The sequence below is a fragment of the Oncorhynchus tshawytscha genome, linkage group LG13 (assembly GCF_018296145.1).
Source record: "Oncorhynchus tshawytscha isolate Ot180627B linkage group LG13, Otsh_v2.0, whole genome shotgun sequence".
Taxonomy (NCBI): Eukaryota; Metazoa; Chordata; class Actinopteri; order Salmoniformes; family Salmonidae; genus Oncorhynchus; species Oncorhynchus tshawytscha.
Window position 1 is genome coordinate 15,240,538 of NC_056441.1, and position 24,748 is coordinate 15,265,285.

Below are 24,748 nucleotides of genomic sequence, written 5' to 3' on the forward strand. Positions count from 1 at the left end.
CCCAACTGTGAAGCACGGGGGTGGCAGTATCATGTTGTGGGGGTGCTTTGCTGCAGGGGGATTGGTGCAATTCACAAAATATATGGCATCATGAGGTAGGAAAATTATGTGGTTATATTGAAGCAACATCTCAAGACATCAGTTAAAGCTTGGTCATAAATGGGTCTTCCAAATGGACAATGACCCCAAGTATACTTCCAAAGTTGTGTCAAAATGGCTTAAGGACAACAAAGTCAAGGTGTTGGAGTGGCCATCACAAAGCCCTGACCTCAATCCTGTAGAAAAATGTGTGGGCAGAACTGAAAAAGCGTGTGCGAGCAAGGAGGCCTAGAAACCTGACTCAGTTACACCAGCTCTGTCAGGAGGAATGGGCCAAAATTCACCCAATTTATTGCGGGAAGCTTGTGGAAGGCAACCCGAAAAGTTTGAACCAAGTTAAACAATTGCAATGCTACCAAATACGAATTGAGTGTTTGTAAACTTCTGACCCACAGGGAATGTGATGAAAGAAATAAAAGCTGAAATAAATAATTCTCTCTACTATTATTCTGACATTTCACATTCTTAAAATAAAGTGGTGATCCTAACTGACCTAAGACAGGGATTTTTTTTTACTTTACTCGGATTAAATGTCAGGAATTGTGAAAAACTGAGTTTAAATGTATTTGGCTAAGGTGTATGTAAACTTCCAACTTCAACTGTATATACACTTACAATAAGAGAATCAAAATTAAAAAGGTCCTGTAGTGAAACAATACTACGAAAACATACAGAACCATAATGTAGGCATTGAAGCCAAAAGATGAAACTGGTTATCATATTTTCTAGTGTGAAAATATTCATGGAAAATACACTGTGGAGTACATAGGCTATATCATTTTGATAGTGTACAAAACATTAAGAACACCTTCCTAATATTGATTTGCACCCCCTTTTGTCCTCAGAACAGCCTCAATTCATTGGGGCATGGACTCTACAAATGTCAAGCGTTCCACGGGGATGCTGGCCCATGTTGACTCTAATGCTTCCCACAGTTGGCTGGATGTCCTTTGGGTGATGGACCATTCTTGATACACACAGGAAACTGTTGAGCATGAAAAAACCCAGCAACAGTTCTTAACACAATCAAACTGGTGCGCCTGGCACCTACAACCATGTTTTGTTCAAAGGCACTATTTCACATTCTCCGCATGTCTCAATTGTCTCAAGGCTTGCAAATCTGTCTTTAACCAGTCTCCTCCCCTTCAGCTACACAGGGACTTTAGCTTTCACCTGGTCAGTCTATGTCATGGAAAGAGCAGGTGTTCCTAATGTTTTGTACACTCAGTGTAAATCGTTAGTATATGAAATGTGACAAATCCGTTCACAGTTGATATTTACAGATTACAGTATCTTCTACAAAGCTGGAGGTCTATTATTATTACAATTAGCCATAATAAAACGTGTTTTCATCCATTCTGCATGTTGCCATAAAAACTGTAAAATGAACATATTTCATCCTAACAAAAATATTCCGACCTTTGATGTAGTAAACAAGACAATAAATAACATAAACCATTGGAACAACTAACTCTGGCCCATAATGACTTAGTCAGATGTTGCAGTCGTCTGTGAAATAGGTTCAAACAGAGAGTCATTAGAATGAAATGTCTGAACCAAGGAACCTCATATACTAAATCAAGATTGCCGTTGTTGTCAGAGCATGCTGTAAACTGGTATAACAATGGACAACAATTCATAACTTTCTCTCAAGCAACACTGAAATAATTTGCTTTGGTTCACCCATGTTAAATACTAGCACACACGACTTCCAACAACAAGTGGAATCACATCCTATTGAGAATCACACCCTATTGGGAATCACACCCTATTGAGAATCACACCCTATTGGGAATCACACCCTATTGGGAATCACACCCTATTGAGAATCACACCCTATTGGGAATCACACCCTATTGAGAATCACACCCTATTGGGAATCACACCCTATTGGGAATCACACCCTATTGAGAATCACACCCTATTGGGAATCACACCCTATTGGGAATCACACCCTATTGGGAATCACACCCTATTGGGAATCACACCCTATTGAGAATCACACCCTATTGGGAATCACACCCTATTGAGAATCACACCCTATTGGGAATCACACCCTATTGGGAATCACACCCTATTGGGAATCACACCCTATTGGAAATCACACCCTATTGGGAATCACACCCTATTGGGAATCACACCCTAAACAGATTATTAACAACTCTATTTGAGGCCCCTGTGGAGCTTCCTGATTATCACGGATCAGCAGTCATCAAAGCCTCAAAACATCAAGCCTCAAAACATCAAATGATTCTCTTTTCTATCAAAGGTTAGGAAAGTAATGTTTCCAATTTTTCATCAACCAGGCTTTCTAAAACAAGCAATTGATAACATTTTACTGCAGTGGGCTAAATCAGGGTCACACAGTCTTTCTTTGTAGTCTTAAACAAATCTACTTGAAACAAAAGTATCCACCTCACACATGGTTATGGGCTTAAAAAATAAGACACCTGTACCAAGTCAGATTTAGAGTTGAAATGTATTCCAGTCTGCATCCCAATATTACACTTCATATACATCAGAGAAGACTTGAAATATAACAAAATTGTTTGACATAGAAACACCAGATTTTTTGGCTGTTTTTTTGCAATTATGTTTATATAATTATGAAATTATGAAAAATATTAACATTCCACCCATGAGGCCACTAGAGGGCGTTTTGGTCATTTGACTGCAGGAAATGGTGTTTACTGGAGTGAAATAGTGAAAACACTTTGTGTCTAACATGTGTACACTTCAGCAACAATGTCCTGTTATCTGTCTCCAGTCATTAGCTAATGTTGCAGTCTTGATGTAAATGTGTTGTTTCTAGAAGAAGGAGAAGGAGATCTCAGTATGGCAGCATTAGTAAGGGTTCTGGGTCAGTAGTGTGTTGGAGAACAAGGCTACTATTAAATGACCCAATACAAGTAAAAAGATAAAGGAAGTGTCTTAACAGAATATCTTCAAACTAGGATGAGTAGAAAATAGGACAGAATCACTTTCTTTATCCCAAGGTGTTATATTGGTGTATATGGATGTTCTCTGGCCACACCTAAACAAGCAACAACATTTAACTTCCTGCCATTTAAATTCCTGGCATGAGGAAACCAGGTTTTTAGGCTAAAATGTCCTGGTACTCTGTAAAGTTCATGATTGTCAGATGACATGAAAATATAGGTCTTTGACCATGCACACCAATGGCAGTTTTGTCCTTCACAAGAACAATGCATATGCAGAAAATACCTCAGCCCTACTGTACAATATGGTGGTGCATCTTAGATGCTATGCGGATATTTTTCTTTCACTGGACCTGGGGCTCTTGTTGTGGTCAACGCAACGACATCATGAACTCTGTCAAGTACCAGGTCATGTTTGCAAAAAATATGGTTTTCTCTGCCAGGAGACTAAAAGTTGTCTGCAATTGACTGTTTTAGAAAGACAATAACCCCAAGCACACATCAAATTCCACAAAGAAATTGTTAATTGACCACAAAATCAACATCTTGAACCCCATTGAAAACCTGTGGTTTGAATTGAAGAGGGCCGTCCATAAGCACAAACTAAGGGTATCAAGGATCTGGAAAGATTCTGTATGGAGGAATGGTCTAATATCCCTCCCAATGTGTTCTCCAACTCATTAAACATTTGAGAAAAAGTCTCTGTGCCATTATCCTCACAGGGGAAGGGTGCTTGAGTATTGAAAACAGGGGATCCAATCAATTTGATCCATATCTTTGTTTTTTTATGACTTGTTAAAAAAGATCTTTCTCTGAGCAAAATCATGATTAGTATTAGTATAAAATATATATATATATTTTTTTTAAATGAGCATTGAATAGCTCAGTATTTGTATGAGTTATTTTATACAGGCATTTTTATTAATCTTTATCTAGGGATCGAATAATTCTGGACAAAACACACAACCATTTTTGACAACTGCATCATGTAGGACAGGCTCAGATAACCAAGTGATGCAGTATTTTTAAAGCTAACCCAACTGTATTTTTCCACGGCTAGTCAGAGTATTTTTATTGGCGAGCCCTGGCAGTGCTGAAGTGGAGGCCATAAATAAGAAGACAGTGCAGCTGTACCGCATCAAATACCACTGTAAACTGCACATCTGGAAAGTCTAATACAACATTATGACTTTAACGTTGAAAGAGATCAGCCTTTAAATACATTGCCATCCTTATAAAAGTGATGCTCCCTTAAAATCAATGCTTTGCTTACTACCTATAAAACTTCATAGAGATAATAATTAGCTGATCGTGTTGGTCTTCCGTTAGAGCTTTACAATGCCAAGAAAGGATGTATTCTATTCTCTTCTTGTCAAGACACAGATACAGAGTAGTTTGAGCGTTTTACTTTTTGCTATTACAATGTGCACCTGCACTCTGTCTTACAGGGTTGGTGTCAATTCGGAACTTCTAAATTTAGCCTAGTTCAATTCAACCCATGAATTGAAATTTGAATTGGCCATACCACACAGGAAGCAGAATTTCAATTGAATTAAAGGAAGCAGAATGTAATTTAAACAAATTCAAAGAAATTCAACTGAGACATTAAACATATTTTGTCTCCTTCCTTTGACAAATATTTTGCTAAAATCTTCTGCATCTTCTTACTAAAGAATACAGATACCATTTCAAATATGATTTTAATTATAACTCAAATATGTACAGTATTTTGTTTGTAATTTGGTTATGAGATGTTAGGTTGTACTTTCCATTCTAGAGTGAAAGTGGATTATGAATTGTTAACCTACAAAATGATCCTAGAATATTTCCAGACCACTGTAATTATTTCAAACATTTTTTCTGAGGTTGAGTTTTAGAAATGCAATGTGTCAAGGACATGTTAAACATAGTGTTGGCAACCATACATGATGTCAAAATAAATTCAAATTCTGCTTTTTCTGGGGGGTGGCCAATTCATGAATTGAATTGGAATTAATTCGCAATAGTACTCGTTACATTTGGAATGCTCATGCAGGACGGCAACATGGTCCAATTCAGACACCTACCAATATAACGTGTTGACACCACTACTGCCTCTTATCTGACCAACCCACTAAACACAAATACTGTGTTTGTAAATGATATCTGGGTGTTGGAGTGTTGCCCCTAGCTGTCTGTATTTGATATGTTTTTAAGAACATTGTGCCGGCTGGTTGGCTTAATATCAGGAATTTTATGTATAGCTTTTACTTTTACTCAAGTATGACAATTAAGCACTTTTTCCATCACTGACTGAGCCAACTTTTCCAAGTCAGTAGTAGCCAATGTAATGCAGAAATGTTGTTTTGGTTCCTGCAGTTATATCCCCCCATAAGGTGTCTTTAAGGATAATGGCCTGAATTAAAAAAGCATGTCAAATAAATGTGATGGTCATACTGCAGGATCATTGCTACGGCGAAAGATTGGGTTATAGGGACGTATTCATACATATGGAACGTTCCTTCACGATCTGCTTTGGATCATTTGATTGTCACACAGCAGTGTTTTTCTTCTTCTTTTTCTGAGTATTGACATACTCTTGACTTCTCAAACTTTTCTTTACAATCTGTTTTTGAAGAACTGATTTTTTTTAATGACTAATCAGCATTTGACATTATCATGGCAGAGTCAATTGCTTGCACATATCTATTGCTCTGAGGTGATTTCAGACCTTCTCAGTCATCATAACTCTCTCCTTAGGTTTGATTTAACCACCTTTACTGACCTCGACTCCATTAAAATTCACCAGTAGTTTTCCTTAATATGCAGTTCTTCCTTAAGTGTGTACTCACAACCTATATTTATTAAGATAAATCAGCAGGGATTACCATTAAGGTTGCCCTACACTTAAATAAGAGCATAGCCAACTCATTCTTTAAACTGTCCTGAATTCATGCTTCTTTGGTCATGAACTCTTAAATGTACAGGAAATGAATCTGCTTTTAAGTAGTTACACAGAAATAAGCCAGCATGAAATTAAAAGGACATGAGTATCAGAATGAGTAAAACATTCAGAGACACTGTTACTGCTCCTAAATATGAGTTTCACTAGGGTAGCGTGGAGGTCAAGGTCCATAATCCAATGCAGCTACAGTAACAAATCAAGCTTATTTGTGGACGTTCAGCTTCTAAAAATCTTAACTTGAAATGGTGTATGATAATCATAATGTCAAATATTCTAAGGCAGAAAACTCATTATAAAATGTAAATAATTGAATCATTTTAAAATAGTCACTGTGAAATGTAATCGTTGTAACATTTTCCATCACTATTGAAGAATATGTGATCTATCCATTTACAATATATTAGGAAATCCCGAAGAGGGGAAAAAATGATATTATCCAATCAAAATGTCTTGCCTTCAAATGCTACCCAACTCAATCACAGAAAATGACAAATTGGAAACCAGAGTGTTGTGTGGAAATGACAAACACAATTTGTTGAATAGATTTCCCTAAATGTGTGGAAAACGCATTTAGGCTTAATGTGAAGATGACATTTTCACAGGTCTGCACTGCCAGTGTTATCTCAGAGGAAACACACAGCCATCTTTACAGTTCAGTTACCTCAGAGGAAACACACAGCCATCTTTACAATTCAGTTATCTCAGAGGAAACACACAGCCATCTTTACAGTTCAGTTACCTCAGAGGAAACACACAGCCATCTTTACAGTTCAATTACCTCAGAGGAAACACACAGCCATCTTTACAGTTCAATTACCTCAGAGGAAACACACAGCCATCTTTACAGTTCAGTTACCTCAGAGGAAACACACAGCCAAGGAGAAATATATAATGCTGTCTGAACTGTAGCAACCACAGTCATCACCGCCATCGTTTTCATCATATTTATCACCACTATCATCATCCTAATTTTCCTCAGGATTAGGTGCGTCATCATCTTCTTCATCATCGTCGTCGTCACCATTATCATCTTCATCACTTGTTCAAGTGGGAAAAAAGTGTTAAGTGTCCCAAGACAGACTACTCTCCCTAATCAAACCAGTAGTTTGTTTCAGAAAGAAAGAAACCCAAGACAGATTACTCTCCCTGATCAAACCAGTAGTTTGTTTCATAAAGAAAACAACCCAAGACAGATTACGCTCCCTGATCAAACCAGTAGTTTGTTTCATAAAGAAAGCAACCCAAGACAGATTACTCTCCCTGATCAAACCAGTAGTTTGTTTCATAAAGAAAGCAACCCAAGACAGATTACTCTCCCTGATCAAACCAGTAGTTTGTTTCATAAAGAAAACAACCCAAGAAAAGATTACTCTCCCTGATCAAACCAGTAGTTTGTTTCATAAAGAAAACAACCCAAGACAGATTACGCTCCCTGATCAAACCAGTAGTTTTTTTCATAAAGAAAGCAACAGCAGCATCTATATTTACCTGAAGTAGAAGAATATAGCCAGAGAGATCAGGAGGGAGGCTATGGATAAGGCATGACCCACAATCGCCATGTAGTACAGGATATAGGCCATCTGGAAAATACAAATACACCCTATATTCAAACAAATAAGACTATACAGTAGTGCATCAAGGACATTCATTCACCGTTAACCCTGACTTCCATTTGCAACCTTGATGTAAACAAAATATGAAAGAGGGGAGACTAGGACATGGCCTTAAGGTCTGCAGCACCGATGGTTTTAATCCATCCTCTAATCAAGGTGTGTCTGAGCCACGCTTGAATAACGAATAGTCATAGCATTCTTTGTGTCTTCACAAAGGTCTTTTTAAGAAACCGGCGCTAGATGCAACGATCAGTGTTCTTTATTGGTCTGTTCCAATAAAGAGGAACACATATTTATCTGTCTGTGTCACATTGCTAGAGTCAGACGTTGTACTATGCATTACTAGAGTCAGACGTTGTACTATGCATTACTAGAGTCAGACGTTGTACTATGCATTACTAGAGTCAGACGTTTTACTATGCATTACTAGAGTCAGACGTTTTACTATGCATTGATAGTCAGACGTTTTACTATGCATTGATAGAGTCAGACGTTTTACTATGCATTGATAGAGTCAGACGTTGTACTATGCATTACTAGAGTCAGACGTTTTACTATGCATTACTAGAGTCAGACGTTTTACTATGCATTGATAGAGTCAGACGTTTTACTATGCATTACTAGAGTCAGACGTTTTACTATGCATTACTAGAGTCAGACGTTTTACTATGCATTACTAGAGTCAGACGTTTTACTATGCATTACTAGAGTCAGACGTTTTACTATGCATTACTAGAGTTTTCAGCATTACGTTTTACTATGCATTGATAGAGTCAGACGTTTTACTATGCATTGATAGAGTCAGACGTTTTACTATGCATTGATAGAGTCAGACGTTTTACTATGCATTGATAGAGTCAGACGTTTTACTATGCATTGATAGAGTCAGACGTTTTACTATGCATTGATAGAGTCAGACGTTTTACTATGCATTACTAGAGTCAGACGTTTTACTATGCATTGATAGAGTCAGACGTTTTACTATGCATTGATAGGGTCAGACGTTTTACTATGCATTGCTAGAGTCAGACGTTTTACTATGCATTACTAGAGTCAGACGTTTTGCTATGCATTGATAGAGTCAGACATTTTACTATGCATTGATAGAGTCAGACGTTTTACTATGCATTGATAGAGTCAGACGTTTTACTATGCATTACTAGAGTCAGACGTTTTACTATGCATTACTAGAGTCAGACGTTTTACTATGCATTGATAGAGTCAGACGTTGTACTATGCATTGCTAGAGTCAGACGTTTTACTATGCATTACTAGAGTCAGACGTTTTACTATGCATTGCTAGAGTCAGACGTTGTACTATGCATTGCTAGAGTCAGACGTTTTACTATGCATTACTAGAGTCAGACGTTTTACTATGCATTACTAGAGTCAGACGTTGTACTATGCATTGCTAGAGTCAGACGTTTTACTATGCATTACTAGAGTCAGACGTTTTACTATGCATTGATAGAGTCAGACGTTTTACTATGCATTGCTCAGAAATAGAAACCTGTTCCTCTATGACTTCCTACATATCATGATTGTAAAATGTAATTGTGTGTAAGCGTAGGTACATTTTACTGCACCATATTTCCCCTTTCTAGCTCAATTTGACCAATTGTTCCCCCCTTGGTCTCCTCTGCATTGAATATAACTGTATTATCGCCTTTTGAAAATGTCCCCTTATTGTGATTTGTAAAATAGGATAGAGTGTATGCTATAAATAGCACATGTATGGGATTGATGGATCACTCAGTGACAAACCTTACCTTCAGCTTGCCAGTAGTGTGGAAGTTACACAGCGTGTAGTTGGACCACGTCCTATTGGAATCTGGGTGGCGGAACCACTGTCCTGATTCGCTACAGGTCTTTGTAGCTTTTTCTGATGAAACAATGAAGTAGGATTAATAATACACACTTTGAATATGTTTAACACTTAGCCACTTAAACAGAAACACTTAAACTGTACATGGCCGTAAAGCTTTGCAACCACTTGACACCATGAATAATGAATTAAACGCTATGAATACTTCAAATTCAAGCCAAGTTCCACAGCGATGCATTTATCACAAAGAGTTAACAAGTCAGCATGGGAGAATCATTCATACCAGGACTTTATTGATTCTTGCTTACAGTTTAACAAACGCCTCTTATAGCCAGGCCTTACCTGTGGAGTCGAAGTCACGGAAATAGTTTGGGCAGTTCTGCCAGGTGACTGTCCCAGCAGGTGTATCATCCCAGCACAGCCAGCCATCCCAGGTCCGGTTACAGTACAGCCCTGCGCCGCCAGCAACACACAACCAGACACAACACACTAATGAAGACTCATTGTAAATACACTATGTTGCTGGGTGAAAACAACTGTACATGAACCATTTGGCCACACTGTCGTCTGTCTACTGGTATAGTATGTTTATATCCGAATTCTGAACAGTCATTGTTTGTCTCTGTGACTTGTGATCGTACCTGTCTTTATGGGTTCTTCTGATTGTGTGCTGTAACCCTGAAATGACTGAAAGTATTTTATTATATTCAAATTATATTTAAGCAATAAGGCCAGAGGATGTGTGGTATATGGCCAATATACCATGACTAAGGGCTGTTCTTATCTCCACAAAAGAACTCTGGAGCTCTGTCAGAGTGACCATTGGGTTCTTCATTGGGTTCTTTGTCACCTCCCTGACCAAGGCCCTTCTCCCCCGATTGCTCAGTTTGGCCGGGCGGCCAGCTCTAGGAAGAGTTTTGGTGGTTCCAAACCATTTTTATTTAATAATGCTGGATGCCACTGTGTTCTTGGGGAACTTTAATTCTGCAGAAATCTTTTGGTACCCTTCCCCTGATCTGTGCCTCAACACAATCCTGTCTTTGAGCTCTACAGACAATTCCTTTGACCTCATGGCTTTGTGTTTGCTCTGACATGCACTGTCAACTGTGAGACCTTATATAGACAGATGTTTGCCTTTTCAAATCATGTCCAATCATTTAAATTTACCACAGGTGGACTCCAATCAAGTTGTAGAAACATCTCAAGAATGATCAATGAAAGCAGGATGCACCTGATCTTTTTTTTTTTTTTTTACTGTTTTCGCTTTGCCATTATGGGTTGTTGTGTGTAAATTGATGGAAAAATCCATTTTAGAAAAAGGCTGTTTCGTAACAAAATGTGGAAAAGGTCAAGTGGTCTGAATATTTTCCAAATGCACTCTATCACAAACCCCCAAGGAGCCTGATTGCTATTATAAACTGGTTAACAACATAATTAGAGCAGTAAAAATAAATGTTTTGCCATATCCATGGTATACGGCCTGATATACCATGACTTTCAGCCAATCAGCATTCAGGGCTCAATCCACCCAGTTTATAATCTGGAATAATCCCACACACTGAGTATTAAAGTAGTGCACATCATCACTACCTGATTTGTTATACGGCTGGTCTCTGTTCATCTTCTCAAAGCATTTGTATTGACCGTCGATGATCTTCTTCCTCTCCTCCTCCTCCTGACTGACCCTGGGGCTGACTGGAGTCTCCACAGTGGGCTCCACAGACCCTGGCTCTAGCAGACCATGGAGAGTCACATTCTGTCTGATTGGAGTCTCCACAGTGGGCTCCACAGACCCTGGCTCTAGCAGACCATGGAGAGTCACATTCTGGGGAAGAACAACATGTAACGGGACAGACACCATAAAGAAACACACAGAATACAGCTTGAGGATTTCTATTTGTCAACAGGGAACAGTATCAATGACTATATAAACAAAGATGGGTAGAATACAGCGTGAGGATCAGTGACTATGTAAACAAAGACAGTTTTTTATTTTTTTATACATTTGCAAAAAATTCTAAAAACCTGTTTTCACTTTGCCATTATGGGTTATTGTGTGAAGATTGATGAGAAAACATAATTATTTAATCCATTTTAGAATAAGGCTGTGGCAGTGTCTAGAATACAGCGTGAGGATTTCTATTTGTCAACAGCGAACAGTATCAGTGACTATAAAAACGTAGATAAATAATTAATAGAAGAAAAACAAGCAAAAAACAATACAGACAAGATACAGAATAGGTAGGTGGGCCCAGAGTTGTTCCGGATCTAGAGACTAAACAAGGAAAAACTCCTGGCTCTAATTATGGCGTTAAACTATCAAAGGAATAATAACAGGGAAACACAACAGACAACACAAGAACAGTCCACCCAGACTGCGTTCCAAATGTCACCCTATTCATTAAATAGTGCACTACTTTTGACCAGGGCCCATAGGGTTCTGGTCCAAAGTAGTGCACGTCATAGGGAATAGGGTGCCATATGGGACTTATTCCCAGTCCCAGACAGACCTGTACTTTTTTGACCATTAATCAACAGAGAACGAATCAATCTCCAATTACCTTTAATTTGTCCTTGGAGAGCATCAGACATTTGGACCAGGTCCTATTAATGGAGGGACTTTGGACCCAATTACCAGATTCATCACAATATTTTGACACTTTTCCTGCAAAAAAAATGTAATGGTAATTGTTAGCGGTGTAATTTGAGCTATGAGTAATGGTAACTTGGCAGCTGCTGAATCCATCAGTGTGATAGGGGCAAGACATGAAGCCGCTGCTATAGCTCTGCTGACTGGACTGTAATATCAACTGTCGAGTCAATAGTTAGGCTTTTAGTGTTATCTCATTTTGCTGTCAGACACCTTTTATTTATTTATTTAGAAATACAATACCGTTCAAAAGTTTGGGGTCACTTAGAAATGTCCTTATTTTTGAAAGAAAAGCAAAACAATTGTTCATTAAAATAACATCAAATTGATCAGAAATACAGTGTAGACATTGTTAATGTTGTAATGACTATTGTAGCTGGAAACGGCAGATTCTTTATGGAATATCTACATAGGCATACAGAGGCCCATTATCAGCAACCATCACTCCTGTGTTCCAATAGCACATTGTGTTAGCTAATCAAAGTTTATAATTTTAAAAGGCAAATTGATCATTAGAAAACCCTTTTGCAAATATGTTAGCACAGCTGAAAACTGTTGTTCTGATTAAATAAGCAATAAAACTGGCCTATAGACTAGTTGAGTATGTGGAGCATCAGCATTTGTGGGTTCAATTACAGGCTCAAAATGGCCAGAAACAAATAACTTTCTTCTGAAGCTTGTCAGTCTATTCTTGTTCTGGGAAATGAAGGCTATTCCATGTGAGAAATTGCCAAGAACCTGAAGATCTTGTACAACGCTGTGTAATAATCCCTTCACAGAACAGAGCAAACTGGGCCTAACCAGAATAGAAAGAGGTGAGGGAAGCCCTGGTGCACAAATGAGCAAGAGGACAAGTACATTAGAGTGGAAAGGAAAGACATTTCACAAATTAACTTTTAACAAGGCACACCTATTAATTGAAATGCCTTCCAGGTGACTCATGAAGCTGGTTGAGAGAATGCCAAGTCTGTCCAAAGCTGTCATCAAGGCAAAGGGTGGCTACATTGAAGAATCTCAAAAATAACACTTTTTTCGGTTTAGTACAGGATTCCATATGTGTTATTTCATTGTTTTGATGTCTTCACTATTATTCTACAATGTAGAAAATAGGATGAGTAGGTGTGTCCAAACTTTTCACTGGTACTCTATGGTAGACCGCTGCACCACTCTGGAGGCCCATATGTTGTCATTTCAATAACATATATGCTTTCATATTGTAGTATCATATCAAATGTATGGTTTACCAAAACGGTGGGGTGGCGGCTTTGCTGTTGTTTGCACTGCAGATTGCCCTTTTAAGTGTTATTTTGTTTCCCCTCACTACTCAATTGAGCATCACTGGCATCACTGCCAGCTCCAACTTTTACATTTACTTCACTACATTCCTAAAGAAAGTAATGTATTTTTCACTCCATACATTTCTCCTGACACCCAAAAGTATTTGTTACATTTTGACAGGAAAATGGTCCAATTAACACACTTATCAAGAGAACATCCCTGGTCATCCCTACGGCCTCTGATCTGGCAGACTCAATAAACAATAATTCTTAATTTGTCAATTATTTCTGAGTGTTGTCGCGTGCCCCAGGCTATCTGAAAAAAAAAATCATTGTCATGTCTGGTTTGCTTAATATAAGGAAGTTAAAATGATTTAGACTTGTACTTTCGATACTTAAGTACATTTTAGCAATTACATTTACTTTTGATACCAAATACTTTTAGACTTTTACTCAAGTAGTATTTTACTGGGTGACTTTCACTTTTACTTCAGTCATTTTCCATTAAGATATCTTAACTTTTACTCAAGTATGACAATTGAGTACTTTTTCCACCAGTGCTGAGAGCCAGCTCCTTGTCATTCAACAAATTCACCACCAAAGCTAAAAACACTTAAGATTTAAGTCATGGGCATCACATAAGTTTTTATTATACCAGACTTAAGGGGAACTCTTTTCTGCTGTAATCCTTAAAGTGTGAGTTGAATCTCCTGTTGATTAATGCCAAAGATCACGATGTTCCCTCTCTGGGAGTACGCTAACCCAGCAACCTGTCCTACCCCAGCAGCTAATCAACGGTTACATAAAACCCAGCAGAGCTTTCACAGACATCTGGCATCAACCAAGCTGATGAAGGATGACCTCATTAAGAAGCTTGCTGCATCACCAGCCACAATAATCTAATTGCAGTTGTAAAGTGTCACTGGTCAGATCAGGGCCCATTTGCAAAAAAACATCTCAGAGTAGGAGTACTGATCTACGATTAGTTTTGCCTTTTAGATCACACTGATTTAAATGACATGCACATAAATGACAAAACCTGATCCTAGATTGATGTGTTTGATACATACGGCCACTGGGCTGCAGATCTAGAACCAGGTCCCCCCTGTCCAGATGTTCATATTCATTATGATCTAAAAGGTCAAATTGATCCAAGATCAAAACTCAGGTGAACCCAGGTACAGAGAGGATAAGGGAAAGGGAAAGTAAAGGGGGATACCTAGTCAGTTGCACAACTGAATGGCTTCAAACGCATTTAACCCAACCCATCATTCCGTATCATCTCCATAATCTGGCCTCTAAGGCCTCTAGATATAGTCTCTAGACACCCTTATCATCTCTATAATATAGTCTCTAGACACCCTTATCATCTCTATAATCTAGTCTCTAGACACCCTTATCATCTCTATAATATAGTCTCTAGACACCCTTATCATCTCTATAATATAGTCTCTAGACACCCTTATCATCTCTATAATCTAGTCTCTAGACACCCTTATCATCTCTATAATCTAGTCTCTAGACACCCTTATCATCTCTATAATCTAGTCTCTAGACACCCTTATCATCGCTATAATCTAGTCTCTAGACAACCTTATCATCTCTATAATATAGTCTCTAGTTACCCCTATCATCTCTATAATCTAGTCTCTAGTTACCCCATCATCTCTATAATATAATCTATAGTTACCCCTATCATCACTATAATCTAGTCTCTAGACACCCTTATCATCTCTATAATATAGTCTCTAGTTACCCCTATCATCTCTATAATCTAGTCTCTAGTCACCCCATCATCTCTATAATATAATCTATAGTTACCCTTATCATCTCTATAATATAATCTATAGTTACCCTTATCATCTCTATAATCTAGTCACCCTGTGAAGCAGAAACCGAGGCGGCGGATCAGACAGTGAGGAGACAAATAGGATGTTCTGGTGCTCACTTCTCTTAGAACTTTTATTGACAATAGGTGCAGGACGAATTTACCAATAAACTTTGTACAGAAGGTAACAAAAAGGACGTTGACAAAGACTTGAATAAATCAAAGATATTCTCAGTTTAAACTATTCGGGCAACAACTCTTTGCTTATAACCAAACTCAGGAATAACTCTACTCTAGCCAACATGTTGCCTGCCCAGCCTGCCGTCCACCAGGCAAAGGTCAACTGAGGACCTAAGAACTTTTTACAGGAACTCCCTTCCGCTAGGAATGTTCCATCCCGATAGCCCCAAAACACATTTCTACCATGAATGTGTCATTTCCCATGGACATACAGTATATCATAAACAACAGTTTTACATAAACACACACAACAATAACTTCTTCTTTAAGTCTCACAATACACATTCATGAAGTAATTCACCCCCAGGATAATTCATCACTTTGTTTATTCCCACCAACCAATAAATGTTACTTGATGACTCGTAGACTAATTTGCACTTTTTGTAATGCACACCGGCACTTCAACAAGGAAACAAACACATCAGGTAGGTTACATTATACGATTAGTCTCTACCAACAATTAGATCGTTATTCCTCTAATATATTTCACATTGCTAGAGCATGTACATTTTAAATTGTAAGCTTTATACACTGTAGAAACATGGTTAACAAGTTATATTGCTTTAGTAACTGGCGTGCATAACAAACACTCGACTTACATCAAAGTATTGTTGGGAAACGGAATGCGGTCCTCTATCCAACATATTCTATTTTGTTTCAGGATTCTTGGCTAAACCTTGAAGAGATACAATAACGAGTCTTTCTCCAACCAATCATTTGTTTCATTGTCTATAAATCACCAATCATTTGTTTCTATAATTGTCTAATAAATCTCTATCATCTAGTCTCTAATCATATCATCTCTATAATCTAGTCTCTAACCACCCCTATCATCTCTATCATGACACATCCTAACTATCATCTCTATAATCTAGTCTCTAACCACCCCTATCATCTCTATCATCTAGTCTCTAATCACCCCTATCATCTCTATAATCTAGTCTCTAACCACCCCTATCATCTCTATCATCTAGTCTCTAACCACCCCTATCATCTCTATCATCTAGTCTCTAACCACCCCTATCATCTCTATAATCTAGTCTCTAACCACCCCTATTATCTCTATAATCTAGTCTCTAACCACCCCTATCATCTCTATAATCTAGTCTCTAACCACCCCTATCTCTATAATCTAGTCTCTAACCACCCCTATCATCTCTATAATCTAGTCTCGAATCACCCCTATCATCTCTATAATCTAGTCTCGAATCACCCCTATCATCTCTATAATCTAGTCTCTAACCACCCCTATCATCTCTATCATCTAGTCTCTAACCATCCCTATCATCTCTATAATCTAGTCTCTAACCACCCCTATTATCTCTATAATCAAGTCTCTAACCACCCCTATCATCTCTATAATCTAGTCTCTAACCACCCCTATCATCTCTATAATCTAGTCTCTAATCACCACTGTCATCTATGTCATTTAACCTCAAGTCACCCCTAACATCTCTGTAATCTTGTCACACCTATCATCTCTATAATATAGTCTCTAGTCACCCATATCATCTCTATAATCTAGTTTCTAGTCACGCCTATCATCTCTATAATCTAGTCTCTAACGTCTAGTCACCCCATCATCTCTATAATCTAGTCTATAGTTACCCCTATCATCTCTATAATCAAGTCTATAATCACCTCTATCATCTCTATAAACTACCCTATCACCTGTGGCCTGGCCATTTCCCTCTGCAGAGATTGTATCATTTATCAGTGTTTAGTCTTACCAGAGATGTCCAGGCCAGGGTAGTCTGGGCAGTTCTGTGTGGCGTAGGTCCCCACCGGAGTCTCATCCCAACACAGAAAGCCATCCCACATACGGCTACAGAACACACCTGCATCAGTGAGAATGACTTTAATGTCTATGCCTATATATTTACAAAACTTTAGGCTACCTCCCTATTGCTAAACCATGCGTTAACAATTCATGTCGAAACCTTTTATTTACATTTGAGTCATTCAGCTCATTTAGCTCAGTGCCTCTAACACTTTCCATACGCCTAATAGCTGAGGTGCATATGCATTTAGCATTTAGCATTTAGCATTTAGCATATGCTATGGTACTTTTACAGTCCTATATCACTGCACTTGAGTCCTGGTAACAACATCTCTATCTCTACCTATAGCATCAATGAAGCACTGATTACACATCCATCCACTAAGCATTACGCAATCAAGGTCATAGCATCAACACAAGTGCTTTCTCAAAGAGCCCTAGTAATCAGATCCCTGTCTCCTAGTAACTATTGTGATTAGATTAAAAGGGTAATCTGGTATTGGTACATCCGTTTTTGGACTTTGAAATGATTGATTTGTGCTTTACCTGTTCTGTTGTGCTGCTGATCTCGGCTGAACAGTTCAAGACATTTGTATTGACCCTCGGTCATGGTCTGCCTCTCGTCCTCCATTATGGTCAGGACAGGCCTGAGAGATGTGTCTGGGCTAGCAGGCTCAGAGCTGGTCTCCCTGGCAAAGGTTCCGCTCTGCAAAGACATAACAACCACTTCATCTTACCAGAATAGAGCTATCGAACACCAAAGTGACTGGCTAGTGATGTACAGTACGTGTAGGTTGCACTTAGGCTGTGCTGCCCTGAAAAGAATTGCCCTGAGCTTAATCAAGTTGTGTTGTGACTATTGGCATGCTTGTCTTTAAACAGGCAATGTGTAAGGGTCTGGTACTAGAATGAGTCATTCTATTGCTATGGTTTAGTATTGGTATTGTGAGAGTGATTTATTGACAGTATACTCCCACATGCGTTGCTGATTCATGCTAAAAGCAATAGACAATAGTCTCATCTTGTGCTTTTCTCAAGTGAGTGTCACAATGCTGTACTTGAAATGTGTGTTGGCGTGGTTACAGATGACTAGCAAACAAGAACCCTTATATGAATAGAATGAGAGCCTCTCTCTGATCCTGTCTGTTCTCCTATTGTGTGGTTTGGAAAAGAGGCTTGAAAACCATGGGAGCTCATCTCGTCTCCAAAGCTGATATACTGTAGATAACGCTTCTCTGCACAAAGACGAGAAGGAAATCAAGACTCAAATAGCAGCTGTGTCCAACAATGTGTCGTTGGGAGTGTGACTCATCTCTCCTAATATTTTGACAAAGAATAAATCCACTCAAAGTGCCAGGGTTTGTCCTCTCTCTCTCTCGTTCTCTCATTTTCACAATTTTTTCCTCTCTCTTTCTATGATCAGTGAGCAGAAGATGTGTACATGAACGGGTATTACTCCTTCATATAAATGAACTAAGCCATCATGAAATCCAGCCATGTGCTATACTCATTTTGAGTATATTGTATGTTCATTTGGGCCTTTGGAAATATGTTTCTCTCTCTCTCTCTCTCTCTCTGTGTTTCTCTCTCTTTCTTTCTTGCTCTGTCTCTGTATTTCTCTCTCTTTCTTTCTTGCTCTCTCTCTCTGTATTTCTCTCTCTTTCTTTCTTGCTCTGTCTGTATTTCTCTCTCTTTCTTTCTTGCTCTCTCTCTCTCTGTGTTTCTCTCTCTTTCTTTCTTGCTCTGTCTCTGTATTTCTCTCTCTTTCTTTCTTGCTCTCTCTCTCTGTATTTCTCTCTCTTTCTTTCTTGCTCTGTCTGTATTTCTCTCTCTTTCTTTCTTGCTCTCTCTCTCTCTGTGTTTCTCTCTCTTTCTTTCTTGCTCTGTCTGTATTTCTCTCTCTTTCTTTCTTGCTCTCTCTCTCTGTATTTCTCTCTCTTTCTTTCTTGCTCTGTCTGTATTTCTCTCTCTTTCTTTCTTGCTCTCTCTCTCTCTGTGTTTCTCTCTCTTTCTTTCTTGCTCTCTCTCTCTGTATTTCTCTCTCTTTCTTTCTTGCTCTGTCTGTATTTCTCTCTCTTTCTTTCTTGCTCTCTCTCTCTCTCTGTTTCTCTCTCTTTCTTTCTTGCTCTCTCTCTGTTTCTCTCTCTTTCTTTCTTGCTCTCTCTCTCTGTGTTTCTCTCTCTTTCTTTCTTGCTCTCTCTCTCTGTGTTTCTCTCTCTTTCTTTCTTGCTCTCTCTCTCTCTGTTTCTCTCTCTTTCTTTCTTGCTCTCTCTCTGTTTTTCTCTTTCTCTTTCTGTGTTTCTTGCTTTCTTTCTCTCTCTCTGTGTTTCTCTCTCTTTCTTTCTTGCTCTCTCTCTCTGTGTTTCTCTCTCTTTCTTTCTTGCTCTCTCTCTCTCTGTTTCTCTCTCTTTCTTTCTTGCTCTCTCTCTGTTTCTCTCTCTTTCTTTCTTGCTCTCTCTCTCTGTGTTTCTCTCTCTTTCTTTCTTGCTCTCTCTCTCTCTGTTTCTCTCTCTTTCTTTCTTGCTCTCTCTCTGTTTCTCTCTCTTTCTTTCTTGCTCTCTCTCTCTGTGTTTCTCTCTCTTTCTTTCTTGCTCTCTCTCTCTGTGTTTCTCTCTCTTTCTTTCTTGCTCTCTCGCATACTTTAATTAATTTACATGAATATTAACACAATAGCTTGGAAAGACTCGCTTGCAAACAGCTCCCACCCGCCCCACCCTCCTCCCTCCTCCTCCATCTCTCCTTTCTCTTTGTTATTACTTTCATCTCTTCTCGTTTAACTTTCAGAGCGTTCTTTTCCTTTTCCAGGAAAATGTACATCAGTCTTACCTGACAATTCAAAGCATACTGAGCTACAGACACTAAAACAAAATGGAGGAGGGGGAGATTTAGATTTTCATCTGAGAGTTTTCGGAATATTGATGATGTCCCATGTAGCAGTTTAGCAGCCGTACATATGATGTCACTCCAAACATTGAAGTAAATGACGTCATACATACGACCACCAGGCCACCACCAATGTCAGCTTTAAAGCTAAAAAAAAAATCAAAAATCCCTTTCAGACAGTGAGTAAACCTCACATGTCCGTAAAGGTCATTCCTCTTTCATTTCTTCCACGTATCCTGCTGAAATAAGAGAGTTACTGAAATAAGAGTGTTACTGAAATAAGAGTGTTACTGAAATAGAGCTTTACTGAAATAGAGCTTTACTGAAATAGAGCTTTACTGAAATAGAGCTTTACTGAAATAGAGCTTTACTGAAATAGAGTGTTACTAAAATAGAGCTTTACTGAAATAGAGCTTTACTGAAATAGAGCTTTACTGAAATAGAGCTTTACTGAAATAGAGCTTTACTGAAAAAGAGTGTTGCTAAAATAGAGCTTTACTGAAATAGAGCTTTACTGAAATAGAGCTTTACTGAAAAAGAGTGTTACTAAAATAGAGCTTTACTGAAATAGAGCTTTACTGAAATAGAGCTTTACTGAAAAAGAGTGTTACTAAAATAGAGCTTTACTGAAATAGAGCTTTACTGAAATAGAGTGTTACTGAGAGCCTTTCTGGAAACGAAGAAAACAAAGTGCATGAACATCTGAGAGATTAAAGAGATCCGTATGAATTGACCTTCTTACACTCAGCCAGACAGGCAAATTTAATTTAATATAATTACATGGTACGAACACTTATCGACAGCCAATTTATCATAATTTACAGATGAATAGAAGACTAAAGGTACAAAGGTATTATTATCAGTACAAAGGTTTCTAGTTGATCCAACCTGTTGCTGTACCGATCAAGAAGTTTACCAATACAAGTAAAGGCGAACATGTGAAACAAAACATCTAGAATCCAATTTGTTGACAAATAAAACTCATTTCTACATGCCTTACCTGGTCATGTTCAATAACAGACTGTAACTACATGAACGCTCGAATAAATTACCATCACCATCATATCACTTTGCATCTCATTAATATTTAATTAGGCTGATATCTTCTGACTTGGTAACAGTGAGTTCCAATGTCATAAAGAAACAAACAGCAAAGACCCTGGCATTTGTGCTGAAGGTAATTTGTTTTCTGTCTATGGCAGCTGACCATTATGGGTTGAAATAAAGTATGATGAGGGTCGGTACACACGTGGGGAAGCATCCACACACACACATGCACACCAACACACACACACACACGCACACACACACACACACACACACACACACACACACACACACAAACCAGCCTCTGCCATTCATAGACAGTACATGCAGACATTTAGCATCATGGCTGAAAGACCTCCAGGCTTTTAGGTCATCCATCCCACTGGGCACAAACTGGTTGAATCAACATTGTTTCAATGTAATTTGTCAACATATTGTGACATCGAATCTGCGGGGAAAATACATTGGATTTGCAAAAAGTCATAAACGTAAACTTTTGTTTTGAGGGTGAAATTTCAACTATAGGATTATGACATCATGGTAACCAATTTCCAACATAGACAACCTTGCATAAACCTTGCATAAAATATGTTGAATTTGAACTTTTGAAACAATGTCAGATCTTCAACGTTATACAGTATCTACTACCAGAAAAACAATAGGCCGGGTAGCACCTCTTACTGGAGAGTTGATCTGTCTACAGCTGTCCTTTGGTTTCCCATCCAGGGTTTTAATGGTGCTACACATAGGATTTCTTGTTGTTGAATTTTTGCATTGTAAATTCCGAAGATGTCCATAATATATCTGGAGTAATAGTGGAATGATAGTGTTTCACAATATTACTCACCCACCAGTGTTGTTATTGGCTGTGATATTCACCTATTGATTTCTCCCGCCAGAGCGAAATCGGTTGTCAAAATGGGAACGCTGTGTTGACTTTACGGCTGTGTTACATTAGCTAGTGGAAATCGGGCCATCGGGCCAAGCGACAATGACGCTCTGTAATTTCCTGATTGTTAAAATTCTACACTCTTTGCTCAATTTCAGTTTGTGAGAAAACAGGCAATTAATAGTGTAGGGAATCATTGCACTACCATCTAAATCGCTGGGAAATATATTTTCAATAACAAAAAATATAATTTTCTACAGATGGTGGCCCAAAACCGAAAGTAAAAGGCTCAAGTGCGAGTTTCCGCCATGTTAGGGGGACATTGGATGAGGGGGAGGGGGAGATTTGTTTTGAATGCAGCCTAGTGCTGTCGCTTCCACATCGGGCAGAAGTTCAGAGAGATTGTAGGTAGGTGTAGTATCTTTAACCAAGCCCTGACTACTACCACTGTGCTGTGGCTTCCACATCGGGGGGAAGTTCAGAGAGATTGTAGGTAGGTGTAGTACCTTTAACCAAGCCCTGACTACTACCACTGTGCTGTCGCTTCCACATCGGGGGGAAGTTCAGAGAGATTGTAGGTAGGTGTAGTATCTTTAACCAAGCCCTGACTACTACCACTGTGCTGTGGCTTCCACATCGGGGAGAAGTTCAGAGAGATTGTAGGTAGGTGTAGTATCTTTAACCAAGCCCTGACTACTACCACTGTGCTGTGGCTTCCACATCGGGGGGAAGTTCAGAGAGATTGTAGGTAGGTGTAGTATCTTTAACCAAGCCCTGACTACTACCACTGTGCTGTCGCTTCCACATCGGGGAGAAGTTCAGAGAGATTGTAGGTAGGTGTAGTATCTTTAACCAAGCCCTGACTACTACCACAGCGCTGTCGTGAGAATGATTTACTGAGAGATCTACACTTAATAACTAAATAGATTCCCTGTTGCAATCAAACTCATTCCAAAGAGTAGGTTTAACAGAGCAAATGGAATGTAAAAATACTTTATAAGTCATATCATGAATGATACATTTAGGCCTATATACTGTAGCATTTGCCAAGTCATCAACAGCTATTGTTTCAATTCAACCCAGAGTTCAACTAAAAATCAACAATATATAGAGGCCTAGTGTTTCAAGATTTGGTTGATAACAAATTGAATCTACAAATTAATAATTAATATGTTGGATTCACATCTCTATCTCTCTATCTCTCTATCTCTCTATCTAAGTTAAATAATAGGCCTAAATCAAACTTTATTTGATTTATTTTACTTTATTTGAAGAGTATTCCAAGTTTGATTTGATGTAGTCCTATTCTTTAACTTCGAATCCAACATATTATTAATTTGTGTAACAAACTGGATATTGAATTGTGTTTGGTTGTCAACACAACCAAATATCAACATTTGAAGGAGATAGTTCCTTCTGTGCCACTGCCTTAGTCTGGCTATGATTCCAGTTTGTGTTCAGGAAGCATGCAAAGGTTGCAGGTCTGTGGAGATCTTCACAATTGCTTTAATAATCTTTGCAGAATCTCGAACAGCATTGATTACTTGGACCATGTATGGTATTTTAATCTTGACTGCACACCAGTTCATTTGGTTGTGTTATTAAATAAAGCACAGTAATAACACATTCTTTTGTTGTATTTAACCTTTATTTAACAAGGCAAGTCAGTTAAAAACTAATTCTTATTTTCAATGACGGCCTGGGAACAGTGGGTTAACTGCCTTGCTCAGGGGCAGAACAACAGATTTTTACCTTGTCAGCTTGGGGATTCGATCTTGCAACCTTTTCGGTTACTAGTCCAATGCTCTAACCACTAGGCTACCTGCCGCCCCAACAGGTACCCTTGTGGTTTTGTATAAATACAAATGATCTAATATTGCATTCTCATTTGAACTTTGTTGTGCTTTTAAATGTGAAAGCACAGTGATAACACATTCAGATGACAACTAAATAAAAAATCTGATATTTTTTTCATTGGAATTTGGTTGTGCTTTTAGATGGTTAAAAGACAAGACACATTGAGAATTCAACACATTTCTGTCTGTTTCTTTGAGTGGGTGAATAAAGGTTGAAATCTCAATGATCAACGTCTCAACAATCAACGTCTCAGCCAAACATTACCCACATTTCCACGTTGAAATTCTGTAATGTGCCTAGTGAGATGCTCCTAGTTGCCAAACTGAACCAATTAGTGATTGACTTGATGTAGTTCACTAATCCGTTAATCTATCTGATTTTCTCTATTTGTTAAAAACCAGTCGAGTTAAACGTATTGCAGTTTATCTTGGACATTTACCGCACAAATCATGTACAATTTGGTTTTAAAAAATGACAGTAATATATAAACTGCATTACAGTAATGAACACTGCACAAAAGTAATCTACCAACAATTATTTGTGTTAATGAGAAGCTGAAGATGGACTCACCACCAAGAAAGATGTCAGAAGCCAGTAGGAGCTTTTTAACCCCATACTGTCTGGTCCCAGTCAAGTCTGTGGAGACAGAGAAGAGAACATACTGTTGTTTAAAATGATGTCAACTCAAAATGTGTTTTTCTAGCAGAAAATTGGGTAAACATATGAACAGAACCGAGTTGTTGTTTTGAAATACGATAAGGCAGCCTTGAGTTTGGACTGCAGAACAACATTCATTATGCCTGAATGCAAATATACTGCAACAGTGGTTCCCATAAGTTTTCCTGTGCCGGGTTGCATTCATGGGGAGGGAGGGAGA

General features: G+C 38.5%; 1 protein-coding gene across 2 annotated transcripts in view; it reads right to left on the bottom strand.

Moving 5' to 3' along the window:
• Positions 1-24,748, bottom strand: part of LOC112237284 (calcitonin gene-related peptide type 1 receptor) — a 78,791-nt gene that overhangs the window by 22,461 nt on the left and 31,582 nt on the right. For both annotated transcript variants that reach the window (XM_024405884.2, XM_042295222.1), the window contains 8 exons: positions 24,442-24,507; positions 17,742-17,901; positions 17,146-17,253; positions 11,982-12,085; positions 11,011-11,245; positions 9,763-9,873; positions 9,365-9,477; positions 7,471-7,562 (listed from right to left, as the gene is read on the bottom strand). In XM_024405884.2, the coding sequence (XP_024261652.1) occupies positions 7,471-7,562; positions 9,365-9,477; positions 9,763-9,873; positions 11,011-11,245; positions 11,982-12,085; positions 17,146-17,253; positions 17,742-17,901; positions 24,442-24,486 (968 nt within the window). In that variant the 5' untranslated portion in view covers positions 24,487-24,507. The remainder of the gene's footprint in view (positions 1-7,470; positions 7,563-9,364; positions 9,478-9,762; positions 9,874-11,010; positions 11,246-11,981; positions 12,086-17,145; positions 17,254-17,741; positions 17,902-24,441; positions 24,508-24,748) is intronic.